The sequence below is a fragment of the Prionailurus bengalensis genome, chromosome B2 (assembly GCF_016509475.1).
Source record: "Prionailurus bengalensis isolate Pbe53 chromosome B2, Fcat_Pben_1.1_paternal_pri, whole genome shotgun sequence".
Lineage (NCBI taxonomy): Eukaryota > Metazoa > Chordata > Mammalia > Carnivora > Felidae > Prionailurus > Prionailurus bengalensis.
The window spans coordinates 79,825,062-79,844,327 of record NC_057349.1 but is presented as its reverse complement, the minus strand read 5'-3'; the positions used below and the strand labels follow the sequence as shown (position 1 = coordinate 79,844,327).

The following is a 19,266-nucleotide window of genomic DNA, read 5'->3' as shown; positions in this document are numbered from 1 at the left end:
AAACATGGTTTTGGAAATCTTGCCACAGGCCAGGTGGAATTGAGTGTCAAGCCCCTGTGCTATGTATTCTCCTACTTCTCATCTGACACGACCTGAAAGGTTTTAAAAATCTTGTACAGTTATGTCTTTTGCAGTGATCTGACTGCACAGAGATCTTGTCTCACAGCAGACTGAAGATTTCGAGAGGGCAGGATCCCAGGTATCTGTTAGGTCCTCTGTAGGTAGAGTTTGAATAATCGAACAAATCTAGCCCTGGGCATGCAGGTGTCCCAAGCCCAAATCAGAGGCCATTAGGCATTATCTGTCCTCTTTAGATGTCACAGGAGGACAACTGACCAGGGTCCCTACTCAGGCACTAGAGCATTATTCCCTTGACCCTACAGAGATAACCCTGGGATGTAGAAAGTAGTAATCCAGCTCATCAATTCATCCAACAAGCATGGGTTAAACATTCTCTTTGTTTGGCCCAGGAAAGGCAACATAAGGCAGACACAGTCCCTGCCCTCAAGAAGAAAGCTGAGGCACCCAACATGTCAGGAAGTAGCAAGAAAAAAACCCTCATAGAATTCGAGCCACTGCCTCACCCCTGCTCCAGTCAGGCTACCCCCAGGAAGGGGATTGGGGTTGCTGACCCAGTGGTAGATAGAAATGTACCTTCACCAGATGTCTTTGCTCTTCTGCAGGCCCTGCTATCCCGGTGGGTGTGGACGTGCAGGTGGAGAGCCTGGATAGCATCTCGGAAGTGGACATGGTACTCAGGGCCCTTGGTGGGGCAGCCTCTGGTGCGGAGTCCTGGGGTTAAGGTTCTGTGAGCACCCGTGGCTGGTGGGGCTGCATGGGTGCAGGCTGTCCCCTGGTTGGTGGAGCAGGGGCCGCAGGGAATAAAACGGGGACTCACTCAGTTGGCTCAAGTGCACTGAAGCCTAGAGCAGAGATTCTCAACTTCATGGGTAAAAGTAACTTGGGGAGTTGGTTAAATGCACATTCCTGGACCCCACCGTAGACTTCCTGAATGAGAGTTTCTGGGAGTGGGACCCAGCACGTTATATTTTGAACACACTCCTCAAGTGATGTGACTGGTGAGATGAACCACACGTGGAGGAGCACGGGAGGTGGACATTTTCAGACAGAAATTCTGCAGTTTCTGCTCTCCAGTGCCTGCCTTGAGCATCGCTCCCCTATGCATTCCTTGGCAGGGTCCACCGAGGCCAGGTGGTAAGGGAGGGCTCTTTGGAGAAGCCTCGTTTCAGCTAAGACTTGAAGGGTAAGAAGTAGACAGTGCGGGGAGCGCCAGAGCAAGAGCAGGAAAAAGGCCCCTGAGGCAGAAGAAACAGGTTTACAAACATAACCTAAAACAGTGCAGCATAAAAGGAGGAAGAGGTGGGAGTAGAGGACTGGGCAGGTAGGGTGCTCCCTTCCATGGGTGACCCTGCAGGACAGCCAGAAGATGTATAGGTGTGCTGGTAAAGTAGAAGTTTGTGGGCACTATGCTCTGAGACCACCACCACTAGGTGTCTTTCCATCCTTGCTCCCAGAAGAGGGTGTTTGGGAGCACTTATTTACTTATTTGCACTTATAACTTAGCACTCGTATCTTCTGGCTATGGCAGAAGAGTCAGAGTCTTGGTCAAAGCATCAACTATGCAGGCAAGGAGACACTGTTTAGCAGAATGAGCTTTGAGGATGAAATTATAGCAGATATGCAGCTGTCCAACCCTTCATGCATTCATTCCTATGCCCCCCATTTTTCCATCCTGCAAATATCTATTGAGCGCCTACTGTGTGCCCTGCCAGGCACTGAGTTAGGGCTTAGGGATTCAGTGGTGGGCAGGACACACTTCTGCCTTCAAAGATTCTACAAGACCAATGATAGAAACTCTCTTAAACGGTTTCTATCATTGACTGTACAGGTTTCTCTAAGTGTGCGCTAACTTGAAACTGAATGCTTAGCCAACAGGTAAGGAGCCCTGTGTGCACAAGTCGAGGTGAGAGAGAGCAGGACTTTGGGGAAATCCCGCCCTGCTGTCCCCCATGCCATGCTGTCCGCCTTACAGCTGCGGGTTTCATTTGCAAAGCCTGAAGGATAGGCTGCTCAATTTCCTGGGCTCCAACCTCATGATGCACTATGAACCATTCTCTTTCCTACGGTTTCCTAGCAGCACCATTGTTGCGGCCACTGTCCTACAGGGCTGCAGAACTGTCACCTCCAACTCTGGAAGCTGAGTCTGAGGTGTCTGTTACATTGGTTGATGATGAGTTGGCTGTAAGAAAGGAAGATTTCTGGGGCGCCTGGGTGGCTCAGTCGGTTGAGTGTCCAACTTCGGCTCAGGTCATGATCTCACGATACATGGGTTCAAGCCCCGTGTCAGGATCTGTACTGACAGCTCAGAGCCTGGAGCCTGCTTCAGAGTCTACGTCTCCTTCTCTCTCTCCCCCTCCCCTGCTCATGCTCTGTCTGCTTCTGTCTCTCAACAATAAATAAATGTTAAAAAAAAAAAAATAAAATAAATAAAAAGAAAGGAAGCTTTCTAAGCATTTCTGTTTGGTGTCATCTCGGGCTCCCATAGGACTTCACCATGACCCTGTACCTGCGGCATTACTGGAAGGATGAGAGGCTGGCTTTTCCCAGCACCAACAACAAGAGCATGACCTTCGATGGCCGGCTGGTAAAGAAGATCTGGGTCCCCGATGTCTTCTTTGTTCATTCCAAAAGGTCATTCACCCATGACACCACCACTGACAACATCATGCTGAGAGTGTTTCCAGATGGGCACGTGCTGTACAGCATGAGGTAAATGCCCATGGGGTCACTGTTTCTTTGTCTAATGCCATTCTACTATGTATGATCAGTCTCTTTGGCCCTGAAGAGTTTATCGCCGTCGTTGGGCTTGTGGGCTATACAGATGGTCCAAGTCTCCTGACGCCTGTTAGAACTTTCTAAAGATGAAATGATCACCCTAGTAGCCAGTGACTTCCCGTCATCTGGGATCTTAAACTCAGGCTAGGAGACTAGTTAGGCTCGAATGAGTTTGGGGAATCAATGCCCTTCTAGATACCTTCCACCCCTGAGAGCCTATGATTCTAGTTTGTTGGTAATAGAGATTTAAAAAGGTAACAATAGGGGTGCCTGGGTGGCTCAATCAGTTATGCGTCAGACTTAGGGTCAGGTCATGATCTCACAGTCCATGAGTTCCAGCCCCGCGTCGGGCTCTGTGCTGACAGCTGAGAGCCTGGAGCCTGCTTCTGATTTTGTGTCTCCCTCTCTCTCTCTGCCTCTCCCCCACTCCTGCTCTCTCTCTCTCTCTCTCTCTCTCTCTCTCAAAAATAAATAAACATTAAAAAAAAAGGTAACAATAGCTACTGTTTATTGAGTGCTACTGCAGATTGACTTGTGGACTAATGAGTGTTACACAGGCTTATTCCACATCTTCTTGGCCTGCTTGTATGCTTCACCAGAATTCAATGCTAATAGCCTTGGGGCGGTGGAGAGTGGGGGGAGGGCATAACCACCCAGGCATCCTTGAGGGAGGCAGCCCGCTGGCTGAGGGCAATGCCCACAGAAGGGTGCAGATGTGGGCCACTGACGGCCAACACCCTCAGTAGCCAGGACCTGGGCCATGTCTTATGGAAGGACAGAACTCTAAAAGTTAGGGTCCTGCAACTTAGATACTGGGATTTCCAAACTGCTGAAGTAGACGTGAGGAGGCAGCTGCTCTTGGTCATGCCAATAACTCACTGCATGAGCCAATATGCTCTTTTGGGTTGCCTAGGATTACAGTCACTGCCATGTGCAACATGGACTTCAGCCACTTTCCCCTGGACTCCCAGACCTGTTCTTTGGAGCTGGAAAGCTGTAAGTATCCGTATTCTTAATGACAGATCTTTGCCTTTTTCCCTGTCCAATCCTTGTGCCATTTTAGTAACGTGAGACCACGTACTGCCTGCCAGTGTTAAGACCTGTTTTCACCAAAGCTGGTGTAGGATTTCCCTGTTGTTTCAGCCTGCGTCAGAATCAAAGGAGTCAAATTAACTTATTTTCCTCTCCCCAAAGATGCATATACAGATGAAGATCTGATGCTGTATTGGAAGAATGGGGATGAATCCCTGAAAACAGATGAGAAGATCTCCCTGTCTCAGTTTCTGATTCAGAAATTTCACACCACTTCCAGACTGGCCTTCTACAGCAGCACTGGTAGCTGATGTTTGCCATGGTCTAATTCAAATGTGGAAGAAAATACATGAGAATTCGCCAACCTTAAACTTTCCCCTTTCTAATGAAAATGAATTTGCATTATTAAATAACGCATAGTTCTACCAAACATTAGCAGCGCTTAAAAGCAGAGTTTTAAAAAGTTGCTGTCATGTCTCTCATGGCCAGAGGCAACCACTCCTAACGAAGTGGAACACACCCTTGCAAACATCTTGCTTTAATTATGTAATTGCACAGTTGTGGGGTCATGTTTTACATGCTGTTCGGTAATCTAGTTTATTTGACTTAATGATATAGATGATAGCTTTCCGAGGAAATGTATTTATTACTTATATTTCAATCTATAGATTTATGTTTAATGCTTGGTGTAACGCATCCTGGACCCTGGGCTGTGTCTGAAGTTTTGAGACGATGCACTTGTCAGTCCCTTTCTAATCTCACTGTGAGCTCTTGTAGTAGTTTTCAGAGGGCTGTCATAATAAAGTACCATGGTCTGGGTGCCTGAAACAACTGGAAGGTATTTGCCACAGTTCTGGAGGCCAGAAGTCTGCAGGCCATGCGCCTCCCTTAGGCTCTAGGGAAGAACCTTTCCTTGTCTCTTACTAGTTTCTGGTGGGTGCTGCATTGCTCTGATGTCGGCTTCTGTTGTCATATGGCATTCTCCCTGCGTCCCTCTCTGTGTCTTCACATGCTGCTGTTTCTGTGTCTCTCTGTCCACACTTCCCTCTTCTCTAAGGACATCAGTTGTTGGATTATGGCCCACCCTAATCCAATATGACCTCGTCTCATCTTGATTCCATGTACAAAGACTCTATTTCTAAATAAGCTCACATTCACAGATACTGGGAGTTAGGATTTGGACATATCCCAATTCAACCCACGATAGCCCTGTGGTAGCTACAGGACCCTAGAGGACTTCTCACTTAATTACTCTTGGTGTATTGGGAAGCCCAGGCTCTTCTGTGGAAAGCTTTTGTTCTACTTTCTGCCCCCACATGGCCACCATCTCCCTGTTCATCTGCCCCCCACACACCCCTCTGTCCCCAACATCAAACGTGGAGAAAGTTCGAGCCTCAGTCAAGGTTGTGTTAGTGTTTAGACAGCTCAAGCTTTCTTCACTTTATGCCCACAGTGCTTGTCCTCATCCCTTTCTTCCCTTTTCCGTCGATACGTAGGTCGACAGAATTTTCTTTTCTCATATCTTCTTGGTAAGTTCAAACCAACTCTCTTTCTAAAACCAATTTTAAGAATGTCTTACATAACTTTTTATTATGTGCCACTGTTTTTTAAAAATATTTTTTCTTTTTTTATTGAGGGACAGAGTGAGTGCATGCACGCGCCCTCGCGCACAAGTAGGGGAGAGGCAGAGAGAGACGGAGACAGAGAATCCCAAGCAGGATCTGTGCTGTCAGCATAGAGCCTGATGCAGGGTTCCATCCCACAAACGATGAGATCATGACCTGAGCCAAAATCAAGAGTCAGACACTCAACAGACTGAACCACCCACGCTCCCTTTTATTTATTTTAGAAAGACAGAGAGAGCATGAGTGGGGGAGAGAGGAGAGAGGGGGAGAGAGACAGACAGAGAGAGAGAGAGAGAGAGAGAGAGAGAGAGAGAGAGAATCTTAAGCAGACTCCATGCTCAGCATGGAGCCCAACATGGGGCTTGATCCTAGAACCCTGGGATCATGACCTGAACTGAGATCTAGAGTTGGGAGCCCAAAGGACTGAGCCACCCAAGCACCCCCAGAGTATACATTTTTAAGGATCCTGGTTTCTTCCTAGTGTTTCCAAGGCAACTCTCCCTGATTTTCTTCCAAGGAAAGGATAGTGGATTAGTCCTTAGCAGAATGAGGGCAACTCTCAGCCTTTCCAGAAAAACCCTGTGCAAACCTAAGGAACAATGTGATTTGCTTCATGGGTGCCGATTTAAGTGTGGAAAATCTGACATGACTGGGTAAGTGCTGTGGTATGAATAAAGGATTGGGAGTTTCTGTCACAGTTGAAGATTACTTTCTATTTATCCACTCCACTGAAAGCACCTACCTCATTGAAATAACCCATGAACTTACACAGTAAACCATGTGCCAAGCTTCTAATGGACCCATCCTATTGTTCCAGCCTTTCCCTATTGATCCACCCCTTCCTTTCCCTGACTCAGTACTAACTTTCCATGCCAGCCAGTTGGGCTTTGTCCCCTTCCTCAGCAGCATTTTTCTGGGTGCAGCCTGAGGTCCTCCTGCATCCAAACCATCAGGGCAGTGTGCTTGACAAACAGATTTCTGGGCCCTCTTGCAAGCTACTGAGTCAGCATCCCAGGCTGGGCTGAGATGGGAGTGGGGTAGGTGTGTGCACACAGTTTCAGTCCACTTTATACATTTATACTGTCCTTGCCACCATCTGTGGTCCCAGTGATTGGGTATCGATTTTGTGGATCATTTGAAGCCTTACCATTTTAGTCCTTGTTTGCAACCACTCATCTTGTGATGTATGTGGAGGTTGGCTCAGCTGATAATCTACAACAAAGGGAATAGTGATAAGATCCCAGCTCTGCGGGCTCCTGCCTCACTGGTATTGGAATCAATAAAATAGAACCTGTCCCCCTGTCTTAGGTTCCTGAGCTGTGAGTCCTCAGGAAATATGGTCCTGGTTTGCAAATAACAAATACCAAACAAGCAGCTAAACATAGATCTCTCTTTCTACCTTTTCCCAAAGTGCTGTGGAGAGAAATTAGGTAACATTGAATAAATAAATGTGTTTATAGGAGAGAGGGCTTCGATTTTAGAAAGGAGATATATTCTATTAAGTCAATGATCATTCACTTTGAACTTTCTGCTGGAGATGAGAGCAATATGGGGGAACCCAGGGAAGGAGTTTGTTTTTGCCTCTTTCACTGAACCTCACGCGCTTCCTCCTGTGTCCCCCAGGCTGGTACAACCGTCTGTACATTAACTTCACGTTGCGACGCCACATCTTCTTCTTCTTGCTCCAAACCTATTTCCCTGCCACCCTGATGGTCATGCTGTCCTGGGTGTCCTTCTGGATCGACCGCAGAGCTGTGCCCGCCAGAGTTTCACTGGGTAAAAGCATGTGATAAGGTGTGATAGGGTGGTTATTTTTTCATTACTGATCACTATAAAAAGAAAAAGTAGGGGCGCCTGGGTGGTTCAGTCGGTTGAGCATCCGACTTCAGCTCCGGTCAATATCTCGCAGGTGACGAGTTCGAGCCCTGCGTCAGGCTCTGACAGCTCAGAGCCTGGAGCTGCTTCTGATTCTGTGTCTCCCTCTCTCTCTGCCTCTCCGCCACCCATGCTCTCTCTCTCTCTCTGTGTGTCTCAAAAATAAAGATAAACAGTAAAAAAAAAAAAATTTTTTTTTAAAAGAAAGAAAAAGTAAAATCATTATTCAGAGTTCTTAACTGATTGGCTGCCGGAGCCAAAAGGAGCAGACTTTCCTCCTGCTTCTTGCCCTCACTGTTCCCACACTGCTCTCAGCTTCCTAGACTATTTTATGAAAACCACAGGGAGCTACAACTGCATCAGCTTTGCTCGAGTCATTTCAGAAGGAAGAGGCTTGTCTGGGGAATAGATGTCCACTACCAGCAGTCTTAGAGCTCACTACGTCGATGAATAAGACAATTCTGCAAATGCCAAAAACTTATTTTGTAAATACAAGAATTTTGTTTGCTGGCCTTGTTTGCATAGAGTGAGAGTTTGAAAGCAGGGCCTGTATCAGGAGACTTGGGGGGAAGGAAAGGGCTGTATGCCCTGGAGTTGTGGTTTTAGTCCTTGCAGACCCTAAATTCCAGAGTGAACCATAACAGCTCATCGTTGTCAATCTGGACAAAATCAGGCTGGGCTCCCAGAAATGTGAGGGTTTAACCTGCAAGGCACAGGGAGGAAGAAACTAGCATGCAGGCTTCCGGGAATTTCCACAGTCTTCAGAGACTTAACGTGGCCCAGAGAGAGAATGAGGCCATTCCTTGTGGTGTGGGAAGTTTCCTTTAGTGGTGTCCTTTACTCACTGTTTCAAATTCCACATCTGGACGGGTCCTCCGTGAAGCCCTGCTGATGTGGTCAGCCATATCGCAGAGACCCAGTCCCCCAAGGGGTGTAGAATGAAAGAGGACCAGCAGTGAGCTGGCCAGGAGGGGGGCTGCCTGCTGCCTGTGGGGCAGATCCTCAGCATGGATGTTTCCATGCCCCGGGGGTTTCTCGTTAGATTTAAGAGATGGAGAATATAACACAGTGACTCAGTGGACTGTGGGAGCAGTTCTGTACCCTTGTTGGCGGCTGAACTAGAGCTGGATGTTGCAGGTATCACCACCGTGCTGACCATGTCCACCATCATCACGGGCGTGAACGCCTCCATGCCCCGCGTGTCCTACATCAAGGCGGTGGACATCTACCTCTGGGTCAGCTTTGTGTTCGTGTTCCTCTCGGTGCTGGAGTATGCAGCTGTCAACTACCTGACCACGGTGCAGGAGCGGAAGGAGCGGAAGCTCCGGGAAAAGGCGAGACAAGTTTCATTCATTTCCTGTCCTAGCTCAAGCTACTGGTTGGATGAGAATGGCAGGAAGGAGGGTTGTGTGTAGAAAAGGGCGATGTTTATGCAAAAGGAGGGAGATCTATTTTAGAGTAGGTTCTAGCTTCTACCACAAAGGATCCCAGAAAGCAGAAAGTCTTTGGATCAAGACTAGGAACAGGAAGACTTGGATCCTTAGGTCCAACTCTGCTACTTATACTGGGCTTCCGTTTCCTCATCTGTAAAAATGGTATAGCTGAACCCTCACCTCGCCTTCCTCCCAGGGTTATTGTAAAGATCTCATGAAGTAATCTATATAAAAATTATTTTGAAGCTGTGGGGTTCTAGAGTATCTAGTATAGTATAGTATCTAAAGCATCTAGATAGTATAGTATCTAAATTGTCACTGTTACTATTGAACATGTTTAGGGAAGGTGCCTCCATGTCCTATGACCAGACAAGGAGAGTTCTAGAGTTGAACATTCCTGTGTTTATCTGCGCTCTCACCCAGTGAAAATTCAGCCACATACACCTTTAGCCTTTAGACTCATTGGAAATACTATGCTATATACACTGCACTGCAGTATATTAACCCATAGTATGAGATACAGTGGAAATGAGGAATTCAGGCAATGTGCATAGGCCTTTGGCACAGGGAGGGAAAGTCAATTCCTTTTGTATTCAGACTCTCATTAATCGCAGTAAGAAATAAAATGTCAACTTGTTAACCAAATCATTGCTCATCATCGCACCAATCGAAATGGGCATTCTCCTAAAAGGTATAAAGATCAGGGGATATGAAAATCCCACATTTATGCACATCTAGGTGGCTAATAGCTCCTTCACATAAGGGACTTTTAAATTTTAGGAAAAGAGGATGTGTTACCTTTTCAAAAATAGTCTTTCAATGCCCACATCATACGTGTTAAATATTTCTACACTGCCTCCAAATAGGCTAAATCGTTTAAGAATTTATTTTTAAAATTCTATTCAAACCTTTTCTACTTTATTTTTTTATTTTTATTTTTTATTTTTATTAAAAAATTTTTTTTAACGTTTATTTATTTTTGAGACAGGGAGAGACAGAGCATGAATGGGGGAGGGTCAGAGAGAGGGAGACACAGAATATGAAGTAGGCTCCAGGCTCTGAGCTGTCAGCACAGAGCCCAACGCGGGACTAGAACTCACGGACCGCGAGATCATGACCTGAACCGAAGTCGGCCGCCTAACCGACTGAGCCACCCAGGCGCCCCAAACCTTTTCTACTTTAGCATTTGAGTGGCATTCACTCAGATTTTCAATAATCTGTGCATCAGTCATTGTCAAATGATTTTGGATTATATTTAAACATTTTTTATTTATAATCAAATGAACTTCCCCATATAGAGCTGTTGAAAAAAATAACAAGCCTTCACCTGAAAATATGGGCTCATGAATTGTTGAATGGTGCCAGCTAGAAGCCCACTCTTTGCTGACTCAAATTTTGGAAAGAAGTGAAACCATTTCCTTCCTTAAAAAAGGCATTGCAGGGGCATCTAATGGGCTGAGTTGGTAGAGCATGTGACTCTCCATCTGAAGGTTGTGAAGTCAAGCCCCGCATTGGGAATGGAACCTACTTAAAAAATAAAACAAAATAATAAAAATGCATTGAAGGCACCATGACCTTTTATGCTTTAGAATAAGGACACTCTCCTACCTAGTCATCTTTTGATTCATGCACAAAGAGGTGGAGACCCACAACTGGAATGAGAATGCGCAGGTTTAAAGTTTTGACTCTGACGCTAGCTATCTAATTTCAGGAGAACTATATAGCCTCTCTGGGTCTTAGCCTCTCTGCAGTTGAGAGCATGTGAACTCAATCAGTGATTCTGGACCCCGGCTGCACAGTAGAATCACCTGGGGAGCTTCGAATTAATTCGTTTAGAGTGGAGCCTGGGTGTGGCCATTTTAAAGAGCTCCTGGATGATTCTAATATGCAGCCAGGGCGGAGAGTCATTGGACTGAGTGATCTCTGGAGATCCTTCTAGTTCTGCCTTTCTGTGGTTCTGAGTAGACAGAGGGCTTTGCTCTCGGCCCAGGCCACCTCCTCTGCACCTCCACAGGGTCTAAACATGCCTGCCACCTCTCTTGTGTTTGCTGCCTGCAGTTCCCCTGCACATGTGGAATGCTTCATTCAAGAACCATGATGCTGGATGGAAGCTACACTGAGTCTGAGGCCAACAGCCTGGCTGGGTACCCACGAAGCCATATTCTGACAGAAGAAGAAAGACAAGACAAAATAGTGGTCCATCTGGCTGTGAGCAATGAATCCAACTCCTCTAGGAAGAAGGGGCTTCTGAAGGGCCAGATGGGTCTTCGCATCTTCCAGAACACCCATGCCATTGACAAGTACTCCAGGTTGATATTTCCTGCCTCCTACATATTTTTCAACTTAATTTATTGGTCAGTGTTTTCCTAGAAGCCCTGAGACTATGCTTGGGAAAGGACATAGACATCTATGGGGCCTGGCCAGCCGTCTGCACATGGACCTGCTGACCACTCTTCCCTCACCAGACGGAGCAGCTGCCCCTGGACCACCAGACCCTGGACCATGATGGCAGTACCCCCTCTCAGAGGAGCCCAGGAGCCCTCCAGCTCCCCTTTCCCTGACCTCATGGGTTTGCTCCTCATTAACGGTGTGTTCTGTGTCCTACTTCATGCCTCATTGGGACTGTCTTCTTCTGTTCTTGTGTGTAAACAAGAGCACAAGAGCCCCCCCCCCTCCTATAAAAATGACTCAAATGCCTCCTAGATATTCTGATACCCTAAGGAAGCCCAGGATTCAGTTGTGAAGGGACAAGGAAGAATAAAGGGCAAGCTTAGGGGCTTTATGGATAAGAGACAGGAAATAGGATTCAAAATAGGAATTAAAAAATATGTAAACCCGTACAACTAGATTAAGTGCCTACCTGGGAAGGAAAAAAAAAAACTCAGATCCCTGATTGGAAATGATTTGACCTGTGTGAGTCTGGCAACTCACAGGATTTTGCAATCCATTCAATCATTCGTTAAATATTGAGCACCCACCTTGTGCCAGGTACTGTGAAAACAAACCAATAGAAGTCTCTTTTCTCAGAGAACTTCTCTAAGCTTGCACTCATATACATATGGCAGAGGGTACTTCTGCCCTTCTTTCTCTCCCAGCCCCCACTTACCCCATGGATCTGTTCTGTTTGCTGGTGCTTTTACTTCTATGTCTGTCTAGAAAAGCACTTTCTGTCTCCTGTGAGGCCCTCCTAAGGCCAGCTTAATACTTCTTTCTTGGAATCTCCATTCAGGGCAAGTGTAGTATTGGGGAGAAGGCCAAGGATTTGAGAATGGGTGATAACAGAACTTGGTCTTGGAGAGGAAGGAGCCATGAGTTTGCTGTGGAAATGTGTTCCACATGCCGTCCTACCTCCCTTTCTGGGCTTCTCCCCCAGCAGACAGATGACCTCAATAATTCCTGTGTCCACCCCTTTCCCCACCCCAAGGGTGGGCAGAACTGCCCCTGCACCCTGGAATGATTTCTCCTTTCCGCAAGGAATTGACTTTCCTCTAATGTGGCTAAGCTCAAATTAGGAAAGCAATCTGATTTATTGAATCTATAGTAAGTTGTGAATGACCATTCCTCTTAATCCTATTTTAGGTGTTTTCTAGTTAACTCAAGTGAACCTCTAATTAGCAGTATTTATGGAAATATAAAGGATATGATTTTGAGAAGGGGGCCTTTTCTTTAAATCACAGCACTTGGAATCAGAGGGCTGATCTGGGGAGTAGGGAGGGAATGCCCAGCTCAGATTTCTTGTGTAATAAAAGAAGTTGTTCTGCTCTGTCCCCTACCTGCTGCCCCTTCTACCTTCCTGCTCAGGGTCTGAGCATCTAGTCCTTTGGTCACAAGTATACAAATGGTACAGGAAGAGAGTATAACCCTGCCTTAAATGAAGTGAGCTCTGGCCTGTGGAGTCTGCTTTGCAGCTCCTGACTTCCAGGAGCAGAGCTTTTTAGTTCCTGAAGATTAGAGCACAGGTAGGTACCAGAGCCTCCTGAAGTTTCAAGTCAAGGGCCCGTACATCCCTGATCTGCTCACTTCTCCCTCACCACAACCGCCATACGGTTGCCCTGTGCATCTCCGCTTCTCTGGTCCTTCCTTTCATCAGTTACCCACCCATTTCCTCTGTTCCCATACCCATTCCTTGTGTGATCCTGGTCCCAGACACCCCTTTGCTTCGCCACTCCACTGTCCCTGTTGAGACCCAGACTCACCATCTCTGGCCACCAACCCTACCAGTCCAGAGGCTGTGTGATCAGGACTGGGATTTGAGGAGTTAAACTCTCAACCGGACAGCCTCCAGGCAATAATATGGCATAGATTACCTTGGGCAACTGCAAGTTTGGGAGGTTCCCAAGACCACTCTCAGGTTTAATAATTCACTGGAAGGACTTTCAGAACTCAGAGGAACCATTATACTCACAGTTATGCTTGGATGTGACAAAAGGATACAGATTAAAATCAGTGAAGGAAAGCAGCATTTAGGGCAGAGAGCAGGAGAGACCAGGCACAATTTTTAACTGTTCTCTGTCAGTGAAATCATGCAGTTAGTGCTTATTTCTCTCAGCAGTGATGTTTGACAATATGTACCAAGTATTGCCAACCAAGAAAATGTACCCAAGTCCATCAAGGTGTGCAGAGTTTTTATTAGGGGCTGGCCAATGTACATACAGCTAACTGCCCACCTGGCTGACCTTAGTCTCGAGCCCTTTCAGAGGTTGAGCTGACAACTCTTATCCTTAGGCCTCCATCATAAATCACACTGTTAGTATAGACTATCTGGCTTGACCCAAGGCTCCAAAGTAAAGACTCTCCTATTAGGCAGTATATTCCAAGGGCTTAGAAATTACCTCCAAGGAGCTGAGGCTGATCCAAACCCTTTCTTTTGTCAAGGCTAATCCTTTACTGCACAGCAATCTTTGTAAATTACTTATTGTTAATGCTGATCATTGGGTTGCTATTATAGATTCATGCAACAAACATTTTAAACATGCCTTGCACTGGGATGTTCAAATTAAGAACAAGCGTCAGTTGCAGCTGTCAGAGAGGGTATACATATATAGAGGACAGTGTACACAAATATCTACAAGTTAAAAAGTGTTAAGTGCTACAGTAGTGGTTCAAAGTGTAATGGGAGTGCAGAGGAAGGAGAGAATGATTTCTACTGGGAACACTGGATCTCATGGAGAAAACACCCCTGAGCTGCCCCTTGAAGGTTGGAGATTTGGAGATGAACATGCTAGACGCACATCGCACATGTAGAAAAGTACATACTGGATCTGTGCCGTCCAATATGGTAGCCACTAGCCATGTAGCTACTTAAATTTAAGTTAAATTAAAAGTACGGTTCTTGCCACTGCACCAGGCACATTTTCCAAGTGCTCTTCTCAATTGCCGCATGTGGATAGTGCAGACCTAGAGAATCTTTCCGCAATCACAGAAAGTCCTGTTAGTGCTGCTGTGGATGAAGGGGTCAGCCTGAGCAGGGGCAGGAAAGTCTGGGGCTGCACAGTGTAAGGTTTGTGGGACAAGTCATCTGTTTTTGCTGGGTCCTAGGCTATGGGAAGAGGAGGTGAAAGACCAGCACTTTCCACAACACTAGGGTCATGGCAGGCTTCCCCCATGCCAGTGCCAACAAGGACAGCGCCCCCTCCCTGGAGTTGTCTGGCCCAGAACCACTGGGTTTCCTAGCCTCATGGACAGATGAAAGATGAAACTATGAAAAACAAGGCTTATTGGATGATACAGGGCATCTGGACTTGTTTAGAAATTTTTAGTCTCTGTAGATTCTGGTAGGCCACAGTGCTACTCAAAGAATAATTATGTTGTCATTAAATAGATTGCTGTAGTTGTCTTATTTAATTCCAATACTGCTCTGCTTCTATGTTGTCTTCATAAATTGAGGCTCATATAACATGGTAGCCTGTTCACACTCAAAAAAATAAAGATGTGGGGCGCCTGGGTGGCGCAGTCGGTTAAGCGTCCAACATCAGCCAGGTCACGATCTCGCGGTCCGGGAGTTCGAGCCCCGCGTTGGGCTCTGGGCTGACTGCTCAGAGCCTGGAGCCTGTTTCCGATTCTGTGTCTCCCTCTCTCTCTGCCCCTCCCCCGTTCATGCTCTGTCTCTCTCTGTCCCAAAAATAAATAAACGTTGAAAAAAAAATTTAAAAAAATAAAGGTGTATTTTAACTAGCTTACATATTTAACTGGAGTTAATAGTTAATAGTATGATGTTTACAATCATAAATAGCATTTTATCATGTAGAATCATAATATAATGACACCACTGTATTTAATACTGCCTTACTGCAGTGTAACACAGTCTGACTCTACTTAAGAAAAGTAGAGAATTAAAAGGAGGTAAAGAAGAGACAATAGTAGGGGTGTCTGAGTGACTCAGTTGATTAAACATCTGACTTTGGCTCGGGTCATGATCTCCTGGTTCACAAGTTCGAGCCCAGCGTCAGGCTCTGTGCTGCAAGCTCGGAGCCTGGAGCCTGCTTTGGATTCTGTGTCTCCCCCTCTCACTGCCCCTCCCCCGCTTATGCTCTGTCTCTCTCTCTCTCAAAAGTAAATAAACATTAACAAAAAAAAAGAAGAGACCATAGTAGGAGTAGAAAACAGGAACTAAGGAAATGCTGAGGACATGGAATGATTCACTCTAGAGGCAGGAAGACAGCAGTAAACATGATTGTTATCAGGGATGCTTGAATGATACTTTATTTCACTGACTCTAAGGCACCATTGATGTAAGATGCACCCATATTTTATGTACCACCAAGAAAGAAAAAATGCTATGATTTAAATTACAGCATGCTAGTGATTATGAGTCCTGATTTCACCAATATTAAATTGTGAAAAAATATGCATGTTGGATAAATGAAATAGGTATTATACAAAAGCTGGTGACTGGACATACTTCTTTGACACCACAGAACCAACATTTATTATGCACCTGTCCTCAGGGGCTCGTGCCTGGGTGGGGGAATGGGTGATGGCAGATACAGAAATAAATGGGAAACACCTTTCAGTGATTAAGAAGTTTACATTGCAGTGGATGTGTTTCAAATTTTTTTTTTAACGTTTATTTATTTTTGAGACAGAGAGAGACAGAGCATGAACAGGGGAGGGGCAGAGAGAGAGGGAGACACAGAATCTGAAACGGGCTCCAGGCTCTGAGCTGTCAGCACAGAGCCCGACGTGGGGCTCGAACCCATGGAGCGCGAGATCATGACCTGAGCCGAAGTCGGACGCTTAACTGACCAAGCCACCCAGGCGCCCCAGCAGTGGATGTGTTTCAAAGGAGAGAGAGAGAGATCATAGAATTTGAGGAATAAATGCTATTTGTGGTAAATTCTGAGCAATGGGTAGATATAATTTCAACTGGTAGAAAGGGAGAGTGGGGATGGTAACATGGCAGAAGGAAAGCTGAGGTGTGTTCAGGAGACAGTGGGCAGATACCCTACCAAATGTACAAAAGTCTCAGGTTCCCATCTTTCTAGTTCCATGACCCTGATATCAAGAGTCCTTTTAGGTACATTCTGCTTAGAATAAACCTGGGGAAGAGATTTGTCTGGTCTGGACTGGGCCACACATGTTGAAGATGATCAGAGCTCTGTGTTAGAAAGTTAGAAGGTTTAGAAAGTTTAGAAAGTTAGAACTCTTCAAAGACATTTTGATTTGGTTCAGTATTTTTGTAAACATCTGCATAAGGGAGACCAGGAATTCAAAAAATGGAAAGCTGTGTAGTCTGAGGGAACCGATGAGGGGGAAAAATAACGATAAGTATAGTGGAGAAAGTTCACATTAAGTTCAGTTATATGTGAGAACCACAGCCTGTGTGCTGACATTAACAGAGACTGGGAAGCCAGGGGAAAGAGCTATTCCCTGTGGAGGGTGAGGAGTTTGGTCCTGGCAGACAAGTGGAGATGTGAATGAAAGTTATAAACATTGGTCTGGGGCTGGAGGGAGGTAAGGCTCCCTCTTAGATGCTCAATGAAGCTCAAAGCTCAGTGAAGCTGTCAGAGTGGGTGGAGCTCCAGGAGCAAAGCAGAAGAGAAGAAGTCTGCAGACAGGAGTTTAGGAGTTTATTTTTAGGTGGGAAGAGAAGGACTGATCAGAGAAGTAGGAGACCCAGAAGACTGTTGTGCCTTAGAAACTGGAAGAAGAGAGACTCTCAAACGGAGGAGGGTACAGCTGGGGGCAAATGCTAACCATAAAAATAGAGAAGGATAAACACTGTGATCAGACATGGCAAGATGGAGGCCAAAGGCTTGGTGGGATCAAGCACACAGGGAGATGTTAAAGAAGAGGGACCTAACTATAAGTGATTTAGGGAGGTAGAAGGGAAAACGTTCAGAGAATTACTGCTATCTATTATGGAAAGAATATTTTAGACTCTTGTTTTCTTGGAGGATTTAAACATAACACAGTGGCATACCTGGCCTGAATGAGGATTGTGATCTCAGTGGTTGGTTTCCCAAATTATTATATTGGAATTTAGGGGACCGGTCTGAAAACAGTGTTTACGACCTAGTTGCCAGGTCTGTGGACCAGCAACAGTCTTGAGGACTTGTGCCATCCTCTGTTCCCACATGCATGGGGCGGGCACCACTGGAGACAGTGTGGCCACTGCTTCAGCCATCAGGGAAGATAGAACAGATGTTAAAGCAACCTCATTATGTAAAGGGCCAGGTTTTGAGTGCATTCTCTTGTGCTTGGCACTGTGGTGAGAGTGGATATATGGTTCCCAATTCAATTCTCACGTAAGCCCCGCTGAGGTGGGAAGGATTGCCCCTACCACATACCCACCAAAGCGTGCTGTCTTCCATAATTGTGTTCAATACATTTAGGTAGGTGGACTTCGTGAAGCAATTATTATTTCCCATAGTATTTTCAGGAAAAAGGGCGATTTATTCCCTTACTTAGATGGGCAGAAATGAGGTTGGAAAGAGTAGAAAGAAAAGAAAACCCAAGCTGGTCTGGGTTGTGCTGAGACATGTGGGCATGGAGTCACCCCTACACCCAGGTAGAAACTTGGAGTCAACTAGGACACGTGGCTAGCTCTTGAGGCTGGAAGCTGGCCTGTGGGACCCACAGCTATTCAGGGCGTCCAGGACAAAGCAGTATGGGTTTCCATCACCTATGCTGTTATAGGGAAGGAAAGTTTTCCTCGACCCTCTTAGAGTCCCTGGCTGAGTCTGCAAGTGAAACTGAAAAAGACAGAAAGACAGATTAATAGGAGAAAAGCATACATGTTTATCTAATGTAAGTTTCATGTGACACTGAGGATTTGTAAAGAAATGAAGACCCAAAGAAATGGTTAAACCTGAGTGTTTTTGTGCTAGATTTGATGAAGTGTGAAGCGTCATCGGAAGATACAATAGGACAAAAGGTATGAGGTAAGTGTAGTAAATGGGGGTGGGGGGATTTAGCAAGCCTTGTTTCTTCAGATTCCTTCCTGTGTCCCTTCATCTTTGGAGATAAGGGTGCTCCTTTCCTGTGGGTGTGGAAAGGGCAGCTGTCACATAAAGGTTATGACTTGCTTCAGGGGACGGTCAGAAAGTCCTTGCTGCACAAGCCGTTTCTCAAATTCCTTACTCTTGAAATAGTCAATAGGTTATAGTTTGGGGGTTGCATGTCCTGTTTAAATGGTACAGACCAGCACGATTCATAACCCCACCACCATAGACCTCTTCCTTTTTCCTTTCGTTGCAAAAGAACAGACAGCTGTGCTTGTGGGATTAACACTGGATTGGAAGCAGCTGATGCCCCCACCCCCACGCGGTCACTAGGAAATGTGGCAGGAGTTAAAATGGTTCCCACAAGGAAGGCTGCGTGCCCAACCCATCTGAGGGTGAACGTGCTGGCCGGTTTGCACAGAGACCCAAATCCCGTGCCAGGAGGCTGCATTGTCCCAGCCTGTCCCACCCCCGGAGTCACCGGTGAGCATCTGCACGGGTAGTATAAAAACATTCGCCATTAGTAGATTGGATAAAGCACTCAATCCTCACCCTCAGACCTTCAGATGTCATTACGAAATGACATTTGGGTCAGCCATTGAGAACATTAGGTTTGGGATTTATTTTAAAAGAGAAATTGAAAGATAAACCTCGGCTATAGTAAACCATTGTTTAAACCGACCAGGTTTGTGGTGGCAAAGCTCTTCACCCTGTCCATTTAGCCCAAGGCATCCCAGATTCTGCAGTGCACATGAGTAACCTGGGGGGCTTGTTAACATGCACACTCACATCCAGTAGGTGGGGAGGGGACCCAGGATCCTGCACTCCCAGCAAGCACCTGGGAGATGTTCCAGCTGCTGGTCTGCAGACCACGCTTCAAGTGGCAAGGCCTTAGAGACCCCTGCTCATCATTTAAAGTTGAGCTTAAATGTCACCTCCTCTCTGTTGATTTCCTGACATCCTCTTCCTTCCCAAAGCAGAATTTATTACTACCTTACTGGC

The 19,266-nt window shown here is 46.0% G+C and overlaps 1 protein-coding gene across 1 annotated transcript in view; it reads left to right on the top strand.

The window, feature by feature from the left end:
• Positions 1-14,671, top strand: part of GABRR2 (gamma-aminobutyric acid type A receptor subunit rho2) — a 44,890-nt gene extending 30,219 nt beyond the window's left edge. The window contains exons 3-9 of the mRNA XM_043591928.1: positions 684-751; positions 2,567-2,790; positions 3,770-3,852; positions 4,051-4,191; positions 7,137-7,289; positions 8,526-8,722; positions 10,880-14,671. Of these exons, the coding sequence (XP_043447863.1) occupies positions 684-751; positions 2,567-2,790; positions 3,770-3,852; positions 4,051-4,191; positions 7,137-7,289; positions 8,526-8,722; positions 10,880-11,191 (1,178 nt within the window). The 3' untranslated portion in view covers positions 11,192-14,671. The remainder of the gene's footprint in view (positions 1-683; positions 752-2,566; positions 2,791-3,769; positions 3,853-4,050; positions 4,192-7,136; positions 7,290-8,525; positions 8,723-10,879) is intronic.
• The last annotated feature ends 4,595 nt before the right edge of the window (positions 14,672-19,266 follow it).